This window comes from Athene noctua, chromosome 11 (genome assembly GCF_965140245.1).
Source record: "Athene noctua chromosome 11, bAthNoc1.hap1.1, whole genome shotgun sequence".
Classification (NCBI taxonomy): Eukaryota; Metazoa; Chordata; class Aves; order Strigiformes; family Strigidae; genus Athene; species Athene noctua.
This window is the reverse complement of record NC_134047.1, coordinates 23,295,401-23,315,522: the sequence shown is the minus strand read 5'-3', so window position 1 is coordinate 23,315,522 and position 20,122 is coordinate 23,295,401. Positions and strand designations below refer to the sequence as shown.

General features: G+C 45.7%; 1 protein-coding gene across 3 annotated transcripts in view; it reads right to left on the bottom strand.

Moving 5' to 3' along the window:
* BRWD3 (bromodomain and WD repeat domain containing 3) overlaps positions 1-19,328 on the bottom strand; it is a 57,173-nt gene extending 37,845 nt beyond the window's left edge. For 2 of the 3 annotated variants that reach the window (XM_074914943.1, XM_074914940.1), the window contains exons 1-7: positions 19,124-19,328; positions 18,922-18,980; positions 18,743-18,772; positions 18,330-18,389; positions 9,566-9,716; positions 7,017-7,115; positions 441-601 (exon numbers count right to left, since the gene is read on the bottom strand). In XM_074914943.1, coding sequence (XP_074771044.1) covers positions 441-601; positions 7,017-7,115; positions 9,566-9,716; positions 18,330-18,389; positions 18,743-18,772; positions 18,922-18,980; positions 19,124-19,160 — 597 coding nt within the window. In that variant the 5' untranslated portion in view covers positions 19,161-19,328. Of the gene's footprint in view, positions 1-440; positions 602-7,016; positions 7,116-9,565; positions 9,717-18,329; positions 18,390-18,742; positions 18,773-18,921; positions 18,981-19,123 lie in introns of those variants that run through there. The other variant, XM_074914941.1, reaches the window with a different exon arrangement.
* Positions 19,329-20,122: the final 794 nt, after the last annotated feature.

The window sequence follows — 20,122 nt, the reverse complement described above, 5'->3', positions numbered from 1 at the left end:
ACGTAGTTTTAAAAAAAAGGGTTAGGATTTAACCCAGCAAGCAGCATGCAAATTAACTCCAAATCCCAGAATACTGCAGGTGCCGTTCAGCAAGGAAGATGATCAATAAAGAAAAACGAGCACGTGTTTCTAGTGAGAGTTACAAGCTCTGAACCAGAACAACCCTGCTGTAAGGTTCTACATGGGGAAGCAAACAGCTGACTAGGTTTTAGTACACTGGAGCCATGAGCAATTTTAAAATACCAAGTCAAGTGAAAAGTGAAAATTAGCATAGAAAGAGATGAGTTTTCCATACATTTCAAGATTTTTCTTCCCTTCTTTTTCTGGAAGCCGCGTCTGCATCTCAATCACTGACTAAGAGGCTGTTGCAGGACTCAAGAAAGAAAGAAATCAAACCAAGCAAAGCAATCTTGCACAAAAAGTATAATTTTTAAGCTTACTGTAAAAATTCTTCTTCCACTGCGATCAAAGGCTATACAATAAACAGATGATAGATGTCCCAAAATCCTCTTATGCATTTTCATATGTTGGTAGGTGGATGTTGGAAACAAGTGGCTGAAACGTCCACATCCAGTTAATTGCCTGGCAGAAATTATATTTACTGGGAGAGAAAAACAGAATAGAGGAACACTAAGACATGAATTTTGTCCAGAACTCAAAGTAAATAAATATTAAATTAAATATAATGTATGGTAATAGTTTTATTATAATGATCCATAAATCTGAGCCTCTTCCACCTTATCAGAACATTCTGTACAGTCTTGTAAAAAGAAAGCCCACTCCTGATCAAGCCTTTCAATACCTGCCTACCACACCACACACTGCACCTGCTTTCTAACACAAAAATTAAAGCAAAATAAAGAGTTCCCATCACAACTAAAAGTTATTCCAAGTGTTCAGTTCATGAACAGGCAACAGATACACATATTCCATATGGATTTGGAAAACTCCTTATTAGTAACATAGAATTTCCTTAAAACAAATTCAAGAAATGTATTTTTGGCGTATAATAATGTTTATTTTAAGTGTTTTTTCGGTGATAAAAATCTCTCTTTGGAATGGGTTCCAGATCATATGTGAGGGTCAATTGTCTTCCACGTGTTCCTCACAAAACCTCTCTCATCACGAGCAGCAGCAGCATCGCATTTCTATGGCAATGTAGTTAAAGAATAAGAAATATGTAGCACCAGTGCAAAACAGCCCCAGTCAGAAGAACAACAGGCACGAGAAAAAACTGCAACAACAACAGATTATTTCATATTGCTAAACCTAGGAGCCCTTACAAGAACAGCCTGAAATCTAAATGCACAAAACCCGCCCTGTTAGCGGTTTCAGTGACGGTGACTACAAATCTTTCCACTAGACAAAAAAAGGAGAAAACAGGCAGGTGTTGCCTTTGCTGGGACACACCACCAAATGAAGATTATGGCAGCTGTAGAATGCAGAAAGATCCTAATGCTAAATTTGGATTTAACGTGTTAATTTGAGACCATTTGGGGTATGTAATTTTACCCATCCTAATTTATACCGCTTGAACTTTTGATTTGAAAGTTTTGAGTTTTTTGCAATGGCCCTTAAAGATCTAACACTGCTATATTGCTGGGCTTTGTTGAGTCCTTGTGATAGCAGGCTCCCTTATCTCGCCTACTGCACATTGAAGTAGGCAGGGCTTCACAGGAGCAGCACGAAGCTTTTTAGTGCCTTTCAATCCTTTAGTTTAAAAGTATAGTGAACACCTTGACCCATTTTCTTAATTGTATCATCGTATCATTGCCTACGTACACAAAAAAAAGATTACAGAATGTTTAATAAAACCTACAAAGAAGCATCATTTCGAAGGGTTACTAACCCATAACACACTTCTATAAATGTTTAAGATTTGAGTATTTATACACAAGCAAAGGGATAAATGGGCGAGGAAAATAAATTGTTTCCAGATTTACCAAAAGTATTTTGGTTTCTCAGTTCTGTGCTCTGAAATTTGGACTATTTTTAGGCACTCGATGGGACTGAAACATTGCACACAAGAAAAAAAGTTGCATAAAATGTGTAGATGCTTGCAAAAGTCACAGGCTCCCACCGCGACCTCACCTTCAGTCAATATTTGTTTTTCATGTAAAAACACGTATTCAGCAATACTAAAAGCATAACACACTAAACCAAATTAATTTACCATCTATCTACTATTCAATGGATGCCTGATATTATACAGGAACTGTTAAATGAAACTGTCTCCCCTAGCAAAGTAAAAATGAAATCTTTGACCCTTTTTCCCCACCTCTCACAGGGGGGCACAGAGATCCTGTAGGGCTAAATGCTGTATAAAGGTACCGTCAGGTTTGCCCACACACTATTTTATTTACTATTAAAATATGCCAGCTTAAAAGCCAAGTTCTTAAAAATATTACACCTCCCTTTCCCCCACATCGTGGACACCGTTATGCCAACACAGAGATGTAGTAATTTAGCAATATGGTAATTCTGCTGTGCTTTTCAATGCTTAAATCATTTAAATGCATAATAACAGTGTATCTGCCTTTAAACAATTTCAAACGGCTTTGAACTTTTTTTTTTTTTTAAATCACACAAAGAACTGCGTGAATCGAAAAGGTATACTCGTAGTTTACAATATTCCCAATAATCATAATTCCTTCTGTGTACTCCAGTGTTCCCATGCAATCCTGCTGAAAATTTGCCAGTGCTGTTTGTTGTAAATCACATGAAGGAAGCACTAAAAGGTATAAGGAACAGTCAGGCACCTAACTCCCACAGCCTTTCATCTGGCACTTGGCACCTAACTTTTCCAGTCAATTCCCAGACTTGCAATAAGCTCAGTTTCAGAGGATGTGAAAGTAATTTCACTTTTTTCTGTGTCTATTTCCCTCTTTGCACAACGGGGACGAGACTCCTCAATCTCTCATGGATAATTAAAGAAAAAAAAAATAAAAAGCAGCGCTTAGGAAACGCTTCAATCACAAGTTTCAGAGAAATATAGAACTTTTGTTGTGCTGTAAGGAGTACCGCCTTGATCAAAGCAACAGCATCTTTGAACAAAAAGGAGCAACTATTCCATGTATCTGAGCCTCTATAAAAACGCTTAGGGGATCCCAGAAACACGTGCCACACGCACAAGGCTGTGATTGAGATTTTTGTCTTCCCACACTTTATAAACTATCACTGCCTTCAAAGGAAGTGCAAAGTAAAAAGCCCCCCATGAAACAAAACAAACATCCCCAATTTCAGTTCTTGTATTTTTAGTAGAGCATTAATACACAATACCTAAATAGGGAATTACCCACATAGGACAAAAATCCCCGTAAAGTTTGCTTTCTTCAGTGCAACGAAGGTATTGTGCTTGTAAGGCACAATAAAAAAAAAAAAACAAATCACAATCCATTCTACTAGAGAAAAGAGCACAAACTTAAAAACCCTGGCAAGAAAGCTCACCTAGGAAGGACTGGACCAAAACCTTACATCGGTAACTCGTCAGTGAAAACAAAATTTCAAAAACAACCAGCAGACATCACAAATTTCAAAGTTACGTCACAGCTTTGGATGGAATTAAAACATTTCAGCACAGACGAGGTCAGCTATCTGCAGCCAACTTTCAAACTGCTTGAATTCTTCCTCTCCCTGTAAACCCTTGCCTCACTCCACTTTTTGCAAGCAAAAATAGAAAAGGGAATGCTGGTAGAAACATTTGCTTTTAAAAGAGTTTCTCTGGTATTAAAGGAGATGATTTCACATCATACTGTTTTACCCTCTGAAATAAGCACTGTAACTTTGCAATGAGGACCTAACGTTTTACACAGCCAGGACGTGTGGTGAGTAAGCCCCGGTTGTGAAGATGGGTATCATCACTCACAGTGTGCACAGAAAAAACACGAGTCTGGATTTCTTAAGAACACTGGGAAACAAACACAGTTGGCTCCCACATGCAAAATATCTTTTCAGAGAGTGGTTGTGTGGCCACAAAGACAGCTAGACCCAGTAAAAGCACCAAAAGAACAAAGTGTTCCAGCTTTCATAGCTGCTGACCTCATGGAACTCATTTAGAGCATCATTGATCTCTGAGCTCATGGCAGCCCTGCTGTTTGGCAGGCCTAAGGTAGCTGGATCACCTTGGCTGTAAATTTTCATGCTCTTCACTGAGGCTTGGCCATGAACTTTCTGGTTCCAAAATTTGTGCTGTTTTCACTAACAACAGTTACCTACAGAAAGATTTTCACACTCAGGTTAGCTCTAGTAATCAACCAAAGAGGAAAAACAACCCTCTCTCTAATCTGCTTTGTGTTGCCTGCAAAATTAAAAAAAAGTCCTGACAAAAATCAAAGGAGTATTCCAAAGCGGGCTTATCGTATGTGAGTAACTCCCCTTGCTGAGGTACTGTACAACTAATCTTCCAACTTTCTGACTGGAAAAGCACAAAGGGAATCCTAAACCCACCCCCACTGCAAAACCTGCAGAGAAACGGTCTAAAAGACCATCCTTCACCACGTCAGCCTGCCAGCAGCACCAAGCTGGGACAGCGTTTTCCCCTCCTCTCCTCCCCCAGCAGATCACCACAGGCCTCCAAGACTCCACACACAAACCCCACGGACCCGAGCACCACGTCCACAGGTCAGCCCTTCCTCCCAGCCACAAGACTCCCAGCTCTGCACAGACATGCCGGCAGAAGGCAACATTGATTTCTTGCTCCAGTTTGGCTGTGCATGACTTTTTATTTTGGAGTACAGATCACAAAGCGTCACCCCAACAAAAGGACAAACCACTACAGCTATGGACTCTTCCAGCTGGGAGGGCAACCACAAGCAACCCCATTCGCACCGCAGAAAAACACACAGTGGCAAGCTTAAATCTTTATACTGGAAGGGCAACGACATAAGAATACATTTAGTTGCTAGTTCTCTACCTTATTTACCTGTCTACACAGGCAATTACACAATCACTTTATCTCACTCATGGATACACATTATTATGGGTGTCTATTACTTCGGCCAACTACTTCAGCAAGTAATTCCAGAAAACTCAATTTAAGGCAGCACAGTATGGGAATTCACAATTGTGCCAAAATATTGAAGAGGTTGGGCATACTTCTTCATCCTGTAGTTTAAAACAAGACACACAGATACACTGCAGCATCTGCGGCTGTCACTACTCATCAGAAAAAAAAACAAACCAACACCCATTTTGCACAAATATCCACAGAAGAACTGTGACTTCCACTTCAAGATTAACAATGGGGAATCTCAAAACCAACCTCCTGCCTCCAGTACAGCTTAACCACAGTCAACTTCTTACTTCAATCTTTATACACATTTTCTTCTCTTACTAGGAGGACTGCATTCTTCCAGGAACCAATACTTATAAAAATGAATTCCTGGCTCTAAAGAACCCTTTTCCATATAGTACCTTTGCATTTTTTAAAAAAACAATTCATAGGAAAACACCAAAACCAAAATATCATTCTGTTCTCTAAATCACTAAATAATCACCAAGCAAGCAGCACAGACCCTTGTCATGAAAGCATGACAAATGCTGAAGTCCAATCTGCTCGTATGGTTCATTAATAACACTGCATATTCCAAAACCAGATGGTCTGATTCCCCTCCTATGAAAGAATTGATCCAAGAGTCCTTATAGAAATACAACTACACAAGTTGAGTGTGTGCAATAAATCTATAATCCAGCCTACTAGCAATCCCTCAGCCCAACTGCTAACAATAAAGTAACTTCAGAACCAGCCTAAAAGAATAAATACGCTGATATATGGAAAAGTAACCATACTAATATATGGAAATAGTTTTCTTTTTTTTTTTTTTTTTAACATCCACAGTATGACTCATAAATTATCCGACAAAATCAGGGAAGGTACTAATGCAATAGTTCCCTGTGCACTAGTTCCAGGCAAACAGCCATTTCTTTTCCACACAGAAGACCCATAATTAACTTTGCTATTCCGTCACACTGCTGCCACACCACCACAGACCTTATGCAAAGCGTGCTATCGATTTCAGCCACAAACAGCCCAGGCTTGGGCACTTCCGTGTCTGACAAATATTATTTTTTAGTAATGAGAGAGAAAGTCTCTTCTCAGAAGCATAAATAGAGGAACAGACGTGGTAGAACTGAAGACTGCCCTCATCACCCTTACGCCTTCAAAGGGATGGGAGAAACATATGTGAATGGATTCCCTAACAAACCAGGAAAAGCCTATCTATTTGCACAAACAAATGGTAAATACAAATGAAATATCCTAATAAGAAACAAATCATGTCTGACAGGACTTATATTTATGCCTGCAAGAATCAAATTTGTTTGCTATAAAAACAGTTCATGAACATTCAGACCATACAAGGAAAATACTTTTCAATTTAAGCAAAACAGAGAAGCTCTTTGATGATATGCAAGCTGAATGCCTACATATACCTGAGTTTTATACAAGTTCTTTATCTAACTGTATGGACAACTAAAACTGAAGTAACCCAAATGTTGGGTTTGGTGATTATTTTCTTTTTGGAAAGGGATGTCACAAGCAGTCTGTTTTCTCTCATAACCGAACTAAAATGAATTCTTGAGTCAAAAAAGTTCCCTGGGAGCCAGGCGCTTTGTTCTGGCTAAGATTCCTGTATGAAAAGATCCTTTACACACTCCTGTCACCATGCTTATTCAATCTTCTAAGCATATGTACACATTATGTAGGTGTATCATAAAAAAAAAAATATTCAAGCACACTGCCCCCCAAACAGGAAGCTGACGCGCAAAACTTTTCAACGTGGCCACAACTTTTAACGTGTGTACACACATTATGGAATATATGAGCCTGAATAACACAAAAAGGGTTATTCTATTGTCAGTGAGAAACCTTTTTTTAGACTAAGTCACGACGAAACGTTAAAAAAGCCATTAATGCCAACCCACAGTAGCGTTTCAGTCAGTAAGAGTAACTTTCAGCTGGAACGGTAATAAAAATACAGAGAAATAAAAAACCATCTTCTGTGTATTTCAAAACTCACCCACGTTTGGTGGTTTCCCATAATTTACAGGCAGTTCGGGAGGCCGGCCTCTGTGAAGAGCTGCAAATGCAGATCCTTTCCATAGTGTATGCCTGAAGTCTGTACCAGCGAGATTAACAGAGGGTTAGTGAAACAATCAGCCAAACCACGTCCAACTGACCTGTTCTCCTTAAAATCAAGAGCATCGAGCACCACTCCCAGCATCCCGAAATAAAATCTGTCTTTTTGAACAGTTTGTCAGAGATCTGACACTTAAAGGAGATCGCTACTCCGGTTTCTAGTTCCTAAGCGATATGACTGTAAATGGTTTCAGTTTATTTTTGCTTCATTTTGGTGAGCAGGGAGTCTGAATCGATGGGAAGAAAAAGAGAATGAAAAAAGTGGGTGCACTTCGGAGTGAGGCAGGACAGAACTTCGGTACGTTTTAGTCCTTCTGCAATCCCAACACATACAGGACCTCTTCTTATGAGCTGTGCGTTTGAGAATACACATAGGCGCACATTTGCTCTCTGAAAGTGGGAAAAGGGAGAAATTTTTTTTGCCGATAAATCTGTTTTCCTGCAATTGGTGGCAATATGCCCTCCTTTCAGATCCTCCTCTGCACCCCAGCCCCCAAAAATCATTGTTTTTAAAATGAAGACTGTTTTCTTTAAAGACACTCCAGCTATCTGCTGCCAACTGGCCTCAGAGAGCCTTCTCTCCAGAACAATAGTGATTTTTCTGAGACTGTTCAGAGTGCCTCAGAAATTAGACCTGGACTCCTTCCATTTTTGGCCATCTGGAAGGAGAGAAATGAGCTTCCACGGTGCGTAAGTACTGAAACAGAAGGACAGTGCCACAGATTGGTGGATCTGTGCATCACCCTTCAGCTATCTGAGCATGAAGTGCACGAGCTTACGCGACCCAAAGAGACTCCCAAGAGCACCTCTGGATTAAAACTCAAACTGTACCACAGAGTCTTACAACGATACACGTTACAAACAGCACTCATACTTTCTAAACCAGCTATCAATACTAATGGTAAATGGAAACTTCATACTGATGCACAACTAGGGGGAGTGGAAATCCAGGTATGCCCACTTTGAAAAAGGTAAACTGTTTCATATTAGTGAGTGTGGTTTACATGCCAAACGGTACAACGTCACAGCACCTTTTTCTGAAGGGGAAAAAAACTGCACCATAAATCTAACAGAAGTCTCTTGGCAATAAATTTATCACATGGCTTAGGAAGCACTTCATCTTTCAGTGATTCATCCAGCCTCTGTCCCCTAATTCACTCAAGGAACTTCGCTTCTTAGCACTAAAATGTTTATTTTCTCTTTCCACTTTGTTGCTGTTTTCTTTTTAGATGCAAACCAAACTTGGAATGAAGGAATGTCACTCTGCAGGCCTCCCTGCAAACCTGAAATTCTCCACCCAATTATAGCAAGGCATAGGCAAAACAAAGAGTCCATCCCAGAACTTCGAGTAGGGGAATGTGTTTGCAAGCAGCACATCCCTCCAGGTGATATCCACTGGATCAGCAGAATGCTATAGTCCTCATTAGCATCAAAGTGTGACTTCACAGGATGCAGTAAATTAAGTGCTCAACTGCCACTGAAACAGGAAGGTCCTGCTCTCCCATCCCTGCCCCCCTCCCAAAAGGATGCTCCTGCTGCCTATGTCACCTCCAGCACTCTGATCCTTCCATGAGCTAATTTAATTCACTACAACCAGCAATAACAAATTTTGCAACATATTAGCTCTCTGAATCAGCACATCACAGGATCAAGTAAGTTCTGGCTCCTACGGGGAAGAAGTGGCAGGGACATGGAGTGAGGAGGGAAGGGAGGAACAACTCTCTTCAATAGCAGATGGCTCTCAGATCTGTTGAGTCATAACACAAAACTGTGCTCTCTGGATCATTATCTCAGAGCAGTTTTTCAAAAAGAATAGGACCGGTGCTCTATTCATGAAAGGAATGGGGGCTCTCATTCAAATTAACTTTCAGCAAGGACAAACAGGAATTATCACTGAAGAATCAGTCCCCACCTTCTCCCACCCTCTAAATGCTGCCCCAAATGCCACCCTGCCCTTCAAGATGACATCTGCCTGCACGGCCAGGGAATTAAATAATGGAACAAATCAGCCTGAAAAACAGTTCCACAAAATATAGAGACTGCTGGGTTATTTTAGATACAGTCGTGTCTATATGTATGTGAAAAAAAAGGGCTATTTTTCAGACGGATCCAATCTCTAATCCAGTTCATCACATCATTTACACAAAGACCCGTCCAGTGTGTTGGGGAAGGGAGGCAGAGGAAGCAAGTATCAAGATCAGGCAGCTGCAGGCAAGAGCTGCCTAAAATGGTATTTTCAGCCAAAGAAACACATATGCAACAGAGCCAGCAATAACTGCATTTGAGCAAGACTGCAACAAGAAAGCTGACGAGCACAGGAGACAAACCAGGGTTCATGCAAAACACATGTAGATACCACAACATGAATCAAAACAAAAGGGGTTTGATCATTAAAATAAAATTCAATCACACATAAATTGTGAGTCTTACCTTTTGCTGCTCTTAAGAGAGACTGACGCCCAACACCTAGCAAGGTCTGCACACCTAGGACACTCTGTGGGATCTCCTTGTCTAAAAGGGGTCCAAGTCTCTCACAGATCCTAAGAAGATAATCCGGAGGGATGTGTGCATTGACAGCCACCTAAACACATAAATAATGCAGACGTTTGAATATGGCTTTATTCTTGCTGCTATTGCTATTTCTTTCTTTGGTTCATATTAAAGTGTTAAAATTACTGAAATCAAGTCGAAAACCCCGGAAAACCCCCTCAAAATTGATTATACCAAAGATTACTTTTAAAGTGACATGGAGTGTTGAAAAAGCCAGACCAGAAATTCCAGGTGGTAGTAGCTACAGTTGTAATTTAGGATGTCACTTAACAACAAACAAAAATCCCTGAAACTCAAGAGTTCCCAGTGCAGTGCTCTGACCAAACAAAGTATTGCCTGGGGACTTTTTTTTTAAGCCTTTTTTACCCTTTGGTTCATTCTTTTCACAGACAGTATTTCTTGCTTAGCTGAAACATGCTTGCCAGACACTCATATTACTGTAAAAAGCACATATTACTGTAAGAAACACAAAAACCCTAAACATTATCCTAAAAGCAATACCCAGTCTCTGATTTTTAGCTACTGGGAGTAAGTATCTTTAAGACCCACATGTGCAGGCTCCGCTCCTAATTTGTCATCTTGAGAAAAACATTCTTTTTTGGGGGGTTTTTTTCCTCCTTTAGAGGCTGTTTTCTATGGAGAGACAATAGTTTTTCCGACAGTCTATTCAAACAGCAAATAAATTGTGCCTCGTTATCCAGAAAGTCCTGCACTTGCCCGACTTCTACTATATTTACTAGCTGGCAGCACAAACTCAACATCAGAGCTTATTTAGCTCCTTCAACACAGGACAGACAGCTACATCCATCTCCTTTTTAAAGATCAACAGGTCACTCAGCTCTTACATACCTGTGATTGAAGATGAAAAAATAATTAGAACTATTTACAACTTTTGTATCTGTTGCAATATTATGGAGAAAGAGATTGCCATAAACCAGGCTTTTTGTTTTACCAAGCCACAAACTAATGCCAAATAATACAAAAGCTGGCCTGAAAGGGCCAGAAGAGTGCTCATTGTAAAGAAATAATAGGAGGCATGTGCCTGCGCACACCCCTCTCGCCTACATGACCACTTCAAATGCGTCCAGTCACAGGCCAATGCTGGTGACAGGGCAGTTCCCTCCTGGTGGGGCAGGACAAGTTGTTGTGCAGCTGCAGTGAGCCAGAATGATCCCCCAGTCTGGCTAAAACCACGACCAAGCTCCCCTCAGCACCAGCCCCAGTGCTCACCTACTGCGGAGGGAGCCCTTTCTGCTCCCCTGGCTAAGAACGCTCACCCCACAAAAGAAGGGAAAGGTTTTCTGCCCGGTTTAGAGCAGCTGATTGTGATTCAGAGAAGCAGAGCTGGTGGAAAGCAAGGGGTAGGACCGCTTCTTTGCACAGCAGAGCATCATCAGACAGGCCCAGCTCTCCTGTCCACCCAGACCCCAGGGATATGGCCAGCTCCTGCTCCCGCACACCGGGGGGAGCGGCACGCATCGGGAAGGAGGAAAAGGTAAGCACTTTGCTCAGACCTGCTGCCAAAACATTGTTCACTGAACTATGTCATCAAACAGATGATTACTCCATGTCATTGGGAAACTGTTCGTTCCAATTGGGCAACAGCAGTGGTGCTACGGGGCTCAGCACAGTGAGTCACGGCAGTATAATGTAATCGACTGCATCACAAGCGGGATCGGCACCATCCCACAAATAAGATTTTAACCAACAAAAAAAAAACCAAACAAACAAAAAAAAAAACCAACAAGGAAAGGCTTTTCTAATGATATAGACAACTAAACCCAACCAAAACCTCTTCTAATCTGAATGGGAACTCTTACAGAACAGAGACAGGCTTCTCCACACATCCTATCAGTCATGGAACCAGAGGAATCCTACCTCTGCAGGAAAAATAACCCTGACATGGTCCCATTTCATGACTTTTCACACTGCGAGCATCAAGAAATGACCCCACGAATGCTCTCCTGCACTGACCGGGTTCTCCAGCCATTCTAACTTTTTTTTTTCCTCCCCCAAATCATAGAGTTCCAAAATTATATTGGTATCTTCCCAGTTGTAAAGCCAGTGAGGTTTAGTGTATAAGCATGAGTTGTCTTTCATTGTAAATTACATGATATAACAGAAGTCAAAATGAGATAAAAGGATTATCTGAACTTTTCTATTTGCCTATCATTCTTACTCATTCCTGAAATATTATAAATGCATTAATTCCTCAAAATGTTTTATTATCCTGCACTAGTCTCCCTTCAGTATGAAAGGGATCTGAAAGGCTCTGAAACTAAGGCAATTCTAAAGAGAGAATCTGCAATTTAACAAAAACTGAGTATGAAATTCTTTTTTACATCTCTGATAATTAACAACATGCTTCTCAGTCAAGAACTGCCAGTTCTAACCACTGATCAAGCTTAAGATTAAAAGATTAGAAAGAAAAAGAGTAAGCAATCCAGAAGCTGTGGAATTTTACATTTTAATTCTAAGGCAGGAAAAAACCAAAAAAAAACCAAAAAAAACCAACAAACCAAAAACCAACATACCACTCTCTCTGGAAATAGAAAATTTCACAGAAAAGTCCAAACCATTCTCCTAGTGTAATGCAGCAAAACGCTTTCCTTTTCACTCAGGAGCTCGCTGTTTCTGAAGTATCGCCACTATTCGATGTCTAGAGAGAGGTGCCGAATTAAGCCTGGCAGCAAATATCCTACTGCGGGAGGCAGAGCACAAGTTATTCAACGAGCAGTCCCGATTCACTCAGTGCATCTATCCACTCAGAATCAGAAAGGGACTTTGTTGCTTAAAGATCCGCAGACGAAGCCCCAGTTTCACAAAGAACAGCCAAGAGAGCGAACACCAACACACGTGCGGGCCAGGGTGAAAGCTGGACGCGCCTGACTCACGGAGCATGCAGCAGTTATCTGCACAGGCCTGGCGGTGATTTCCCTGGGACATCCAGACGTTAAGCAGCTCAGGATACCAGACATCTGCTTGATCACTGCCCAGACCAGAAAAATTGGCAAATCCATCATGGAGCCAGAGTTAAACCGGCACAACTGAGCTGCTGAAGCATCTAGATTTTAGTGTGCGGTTTTATTAGACTGTAAACTTTTCTAAACAACGTTTAACGTGGAGCATATTGCACAGACCAGGCACATATCAAAGTGACCGTTCACTTCATTAACAAGCCCTACCCACCAGGTTTGCCACCCGCAATCAGAACCATGCCATACTACAGAAGAAAGGCTGTATCACATTTCTTTCCCTGCACATCTTCATGTTTCTACAAGCCAGAACAGCCCAAATAAGTGGCCCTAAATCTGAATATTATCACTGCTGCTATTACCAAACAGCTACATAGCCAGGCAGCAATAGCAGCAAAATCTCCTGGCGATTTTTTTCCGTAACAACTTCCAGATAAAATGCTTAAACCACAGCCCAGAGCAAAACAAGCAATTCTATTTTCAGGTTCCAAATAGAACTTGAAACAAAACCTCATCCTTTCACCTCTAGGTGAGATAGCTGTAAATGGATTTTAAGTATCTTTCCAAAACATAAAACTGGAAACATACAGCTAAAAAAAAAAAAAAGTCTCCCAAATCAAATTTTCATTAAACAAAGGATGGAAAAAGGCAACGGTTAGCACCAGTTATAGCCACACCTCTTAGTGTATGTTAGTCCAAACTCCATACAGCAAAATTAAACAATGACAAGGATATTATCACCTCCTCAAATATATTAGAAAATATTTTTAGAATATTAGAAAGTATTTTAGAAAATAAGAAAAAAAACAGAGATGAGTAATACAGGCCAATAACACGCTTAACAAGAGCTTTTAAAAGAGCATGTTAAAATAACACAGAAGAAGTGAGAGCAAGTTCTGCACGCGGGGATAAATTATAAAACTGTTTTGTTGCCTTAAGATGTGAAAGACCCTATAAAGGTTAAAATGAGAGAGCAGAAGAATGCCGCAGTACCACGGAAGAGTTCTCTGACACAATAACCATACTGGTCTTGTGGATCTAAAAACTTTTAAGAATTGGGTGAAATGAATCTGTTCTGGTAAAAAAAAAAAAAACCTACATAAACAACCCCAGGTGAATGCTAACGACTGCTTGAACCAGTATGCAAATAAATGGTTCCAGCGATAAGCAGCTGCAAGTAAAGAACTATTAGTGAAATCACACTGGGGCTGGGAGAAAGTCATAGCCCTAAACCTGTTTATGCTTCTGTTGTTGGATGCATAACCCCATAATCTCAAAGACTGCAGAGCAAAGGGTCCTCACCAACAGGTAAGAAGACAGGCAAGAAGCTTGTTGATCCCTGAAAGAAGCAAACGAAATCCCCTGGCACTGCTGCTGACAGTATTTCCTTCAAGGAAGGCTTCAGTAAACAGGAAGCAAACAACCAAAAAAAAAAAAAGACTCTTTGTGATGACTACTTATAATAAGATGTCTGTCTTCCCAGGGATGGGAACCAGACAGCTCTGAAACATCTCTTTTGGGAAGCCCAGCGAAAAACTGCTGCAAAGCACAGACTGAATTTGACACAAGAGCAACGCATGGCAGACCTTGGGAGGCTCCTTCGTACCCGGTCCCTGTGGGCAGGCAGTGGTGCATCAGCAGCAGAGTTCTAACCTCGAGGCAGTCGTACGACACTTCTCTCGTTTGCCAAAAGAACCATCCGTTAAGAATCCACTGACAACTGTATCAAAAAGCAGCAGAGGAGACCAAGAGGACCAAGGCAGCTGAACAAGCAGGAAATTACTCAAGACGTCAAATATGGAATCTCAGCAAAAGGAAGCTCGGATACTGGACTTGCACAAGATGTCAACAGTATGCAAATACAGATGAATTTAAAAAGCCATTATCCACTCGCTTCCCCCAGAGAGAACGGGTTGGAACTACCACGCTACCAGATGATATTTTCCTGAGGTGACAAAACCATAACATCTCTCAGCTGCTAATGCCGGGATTGGTGATATCTATAAATAACAGCACCTCAGCCTCATCGCTAGTTTTAAATCAATGCAGATGGGCAAGGAAGAAACTCAAAGCCAAATCCCATAAGCTGTTCCATACCAGCACAGCCGCTCACGGATGCAAGCTCTCCACTCTCCAGCAACAGCCGATTCCCCGTTTTTCCTGGAATTACACGTATCTTCAGCACAAAGATCGTAATGGACTGAGCCAGAAGAGACAGCCCATCAGAAAGTTCCTGAACACCAGACCAGAGCCAGTCATCTTTATCAGGGATAAACAAAGATAATTTCGACCAGCAGTCCACTGGAGACTGTCCTGATTATCTGAAGCGGCTCAGCTTGACTCATCTGCACAACAGCTGGCTCCAAACTGAACTGCTACGGTTAATTTAAAATAGGAGCACTAATTGCACGCAAGTTTAACACACTTCAGGCCTTCATAAGGAGAGTGAAGGCCCTCCCCTTTACAAACACATTGCATGTCTCCAGCAGACAGTAACAAAGCAAAAACCACTCTGGAGTACACCTGGACGATTACCTAGACAGGCAGCCACATGTTGCACAGAAAAAAGTATTCCAAAGTGGAAATAAGCAGAAAAGACAAAGCAAACACAAATGCACGTAAGCTAGTATTCTCTGCGTGGTTTTGCTCGCTAGGTACGATTCTTATTAGTGGGACTTAAATTACTCTTCTGCCTTGTGGTACCTGGCATTTAAAGTAGAAGGCCAAGTTTAAATCAAAAATAATTCTCAACAGAGAGTTTTCAGATCTTGACTAAAAACTCGAGTGAAGCGGGGGTAAACATTCCCTAGATAAAAGTCACCTAGTAGGCGATTTGGTTGTTACATCTTTATTGTTTCCAAAAGGCCTAAGAGCAATAACACACACAACGGCAAGAGTATCGGCATATTTTCTGGAAAATACCACTGTTCAACTGAGAATGGAAAACAAAGCGGAAACATCAGCAATTAGAACAAGAAATACCTTAGGTTTGCCAAAGCAGAATATTGGGCAAACACACAAACAAAAAAAAAAAAAAAAAAAAAAATCAGCCTTCTCTGGCTTTGCAAACTCTCATTGGGTTTGATTATCTCAGGCCTGCCTAAGCAGCAGTTGGAACATGGGGCAGAGATGGTAACTGAGTTTGGGTTTCTGTCTGCAAGTGTTCAAAAAGGAGAAACAGGTGGGAAAAACTTTACCTCCAATTGCTAGCATCTGTAATTTATTTTTGGTTCATTACGTGACTGAGATAATTAAAATGAAGGTCAGAGTTATTTGTGTTCTTTGCAAACCTAGCTTTGTTATGAACATAACATTCAGACATCTCTCTTAACCCTTGTAGTTCAGGTTAATACACAATCATATGCAATCAAAGGTCCAAATTCCAAATGAGAGGAAAAAAAGGCCTTTCTTTGACATCTTCAACAGGGAAAGCTTCAGCCTGAGGATTCACAGAGAGAAGCTCTGCTCATCCTAACTAGCACCAGCCTCTCCCGCTGTAATGATTCATTTATAGTTCTGTTCCTTACTGTAAATCATGATACAGAGTTAAGTAATACTAGATAAAAAAGCAATCTAAAAGGATTGATTACCGTTGATTAGTCTGAGCTAGGCGAAAAAAAAATTTATGCTTAATTTTGATAATTCTATACACCGAGAAGCAATTTCCCGTTAATTCCAAGCCTCACTTTACACCGGTTTGTTTCCCGTTTCTGAAACGTTAAAGAAAAGGGCACGGCTACAACAGAGCCCCCTAATACACAAAAAGAAGGTTTAAAGGCTTTTCTATTCATGTCCCATAGAATGAAAGGAAAAAAAATGTATGTTAGTGTAACTGATTGAGCAAAACCAGTAGGTCTGAAATCAGACTTCATCCTGCCACTGTTAATATTCCTCTCGGGTACTGGGTGCAGTCACAAGCTAAACCTGAAACAGCCTATAGCTCAATTTCAGGTTCTCTAGGAAGACTGTACAGCATTAAAATTTATTGAATGCAGTACTTACTTCGTGTCTGTTCACTCAGTACAGAGTCCCGGAATTATCCACAAGAGGTACGATGAATCATAATATTCATCTTAAATTCTTAATACGCTTTGGAAAGGGAAAGCCAGCAGGTACAAAAGCCTCATCCCGACACAAGGAGCTCTCCCATCTGCATCTGAGCTTCTACCTACAGGATTGCTAAAGTGGAAAACTAACTCTTGAGCAAGCCACAAAGCAGTTTGAGCAACAGTCACGTCAAAATCCCACAGCACCATTGCGCTGGGCGAGACGGGAAAGGCAAGGCCGTCCTCTCAATTCCTTCCAGGTGAGGAGACAGCGACGGTCACACGGATGCAGTAGATCAATATTATAAAAGCTATTAGTAAAGTTTACAGCACTCCAAGTGCGAAGCGCTGTATCAGCACCGCACGTTATTACCCAGAGCTCCCAGAAATGGAAACAAGGCCATTTGCACCCTTCGGAAACAAATCACAATGACTTTTTGGGTTTGGTGCTTTCAGGCGCAGGCCGGTACGAGCACGCGTGCACAGCCCCGGCCCCCCGACCTTTCTCAATGACAGATATTCATACGGTTCACATCCAGCAAAAGCAGCCACTCCACATATTTCATCGGCATTTAATAGTTTCAACGCATTTCCTAAACAAAATCCTTTTTTTTTTTTTTTTTTTTGCCCCCTATTAAAGCAGGCCCGGCCGTCCCGTGCGCAGCAGCACTGCAGCACCACAGGCCGGGGAGCCCTCACCCGGGCCGGGGGATCCCGCAAGCGGGCCGGCAGCACGTCGACATGTCTCCCCCCTCCCCGCCCGGCCCCCCCCCGACCCCCCGACCGCGCTACCGGCGGCCTCCTCCAGCCCGCGGGGCGCTGCCTTCTGGCCGCGCTGCCGCCTTCCCCCGGTGGGGGGGGTGCGGGGGGGCGAGGCCCTGTCAGCGCCGCTCGCCCGGGAAAAGGGGGGGGGGGGGGGGGGGGGGTGAAGCCACAGCGCCGTGAGGCGGCGGGGTCACGGGGAGCGCAGCCACCGCGATCCCCAAAAACCGGCCAAAGGGACCGACAGGCCGCGGGGAGCCGCCCCCGCCCCGGCGGAGGAGCGGCGGGCGGTGAGGGGAGCGCAGGGCGGCGGGGGGGGTTTGGGACACACACACACACACACAAACACACACAAACACAAACACACCCCCCGCCCCAGCGCGTCACCCCGCGCCCCCCGCCCCATCCCGCCCTCCCTGCCAGTTCCTCGGCGGCGCCGCAGCCAATCAGCTGCCGCCTTCCATCGCCCGCCGCCGCTTTCCGGCTTGTAAGACGCGGCGCCATTCGCCGGGCCGGGGCCCCCGGTACGTGCCCTCAGATAACCCGCCCGGCCCCACAACAGCACGTCGCAGTCAGACGGCACCGAACAGACACCCCCCCCCCCCCCCAACGCCGCACCGGGGGGGCGTGTGGGGTGGGGTGTCCCCCCCCGGCCCGACCAAACCTTCCCTCCGCTCCGCACCCCCCCCCCCCCCCCCCCCCCCCCCCCCCCCCCCCGGGCCTCGGCGGGGCGCAGCCCCGTGAGGGAGGACGGGGAGGGAAGTGGGACACACACACACACACACGACGGGGAGGGGGGGAGCGGCGTGGGGTTGGGGGGGGGAAACTTGTCGGGGAAGTCGGGAGTGAAACTTGGCTCACCAGGTCCTCGAAGCTCCGGCGGTGCTCCCTGCCCTGCCAGTCCAGGCGCCGGGGGATCAGCTGCGGGAGGGAGACGGGGAGGAGGAGGAGGAGGAGGAGGAGGGACGGGGACGGCCGTCAGCCCCGCGCGGAGCGACCCCTCCCCGGGAGGCCGAGGGGAGCCCCCGCCGGTGCCAGCCCGCCCCGGGGAGGAGCCCCCCTCCGCCGCTGCCCCACCGCCCGCAGCGGGGGCACCCGCGCCTCCCGCAGGGTCTCCCGCAGCCCCGGGAGGAGCGGGGCTGGGTTAGACGGGGCAAGGCAACCCCCGACACCCCCCCCCTCCCACCGCCGCGACCCCCGCCTCTCCCCGGTTCCCGTCCCCAGGGCTTCCCCCCCCCACACCCCTCCCCGTCCTGCCGGGACAGGCGCTTTACCTGGTGCTCCTCCAGCTCCTCCACCAGCACCTGGGGACAGACGGACACACGGACACACACACACAAAGGACGTGAGTCCGGCGGCCGCGGCGCAGCGGCTCCCCCGCCCGCCGCCCTCCTGCCCCGGCCCGGCCACGGCCCGTCCCCGCCCGCCGCGGAGCCCCCGGCTCCCCGCTCACCTGGGCGGATTTCTTGCAGGGTCCGGACTGCAGGAACCGGGCGATCAGGTAGTAGAGCTCTGCGGAGGGGCGGAAGGGGACCGGGGGGTGGGAGGAGGAGGAGGAGGAGAAGGGGACACGGTTACAACGCGGAAGGAGAAGGGGAGGGGGGGGGGGGCGGCCGGCGGGGCGGAGGGCAACCCCCGCCGCCAGCGATACCCACCGGCTTCGAGCTGGGTCGGGGCGGCCGCCGTCGCCATCCTCCTCAGGAGGCCCGAGGGGGAGGGGAGGTGGCGGATCGCGCCCCGGGGAGACGCCGCTCACTACTGCGGCCGAAGCCCCATGGAGGAACCGCGCTGCCCGTGCGCGGCGCTGGCCCCGGTCCGGCTCCCGCCCGGGCTCATCGCCTCGCCGGTCGCCCCATAGATATCCCGGCCCGAGAGGCGGCCGCCGAGCGGGGTGCAGCGCGCGCCGCCGGCCGCACGGGGGCGGTGCGCGGCTTCGCGCGAGGGGGGAAGCGGCGGCGGCGCCGGGGCGGAAGCGCCCGGCCGGAAAAGGGGGCGGGGCCGCCGGTGACGCACGGCGGGGAGGGGCGGGGCGGGGCTCGCGCGCCAGGAGGCGCTTCCGGGCGGCTCGCGGCGGCGGCGGCAGCAGCAGCAGCTGGGCCGTGAGGCCGCCGTGAGGCCGCCGTGAGGCCGCCGTGAGGCCGCCGTGAGGCCGCCGTGAGGCCGCCGTGAGGCCGCCGTGAGGCCGCCGTCAGGCCGCCGTCAGGCCGCCGTCAGGCCGCCGTCAGGCCGCCGTCAGGCCTTCGGCCTCAGGACCCCCTTCCTTGGGCTCAGAACCTCTCCTTCGGGCTCAGGCCCCCCACACTTAGACCTCAGATCCCCTCCTCGGCCTCAGCTCCCCCCCTTCGGCCTCAGCCTCCTCCCAGCCCAGTCTCCCACCTCAGAGGCACAGGACCACGGGGCGGCCTCCTGGCCCGGTAGCAGTTGGGAAATATGAGACCTCAGCAAAGGCCCAGAAAATTAGTTTTGAAAAGAAAGAGCAGGGAATCTTTAGCCCATGGAGCCCATGTGCGTTTTGTGGAGGATGGGGGACACTCGGGTGGAAGGTGAGGGCGGAGAGCTGGCAACAACAGAAGGGTCTGGCTGAGGGGAAGGGCCTGTGAGGCAGCTCTAGGTCGATGTACTGTGAGTACAGAAAAATACATTTACTTGTGTTG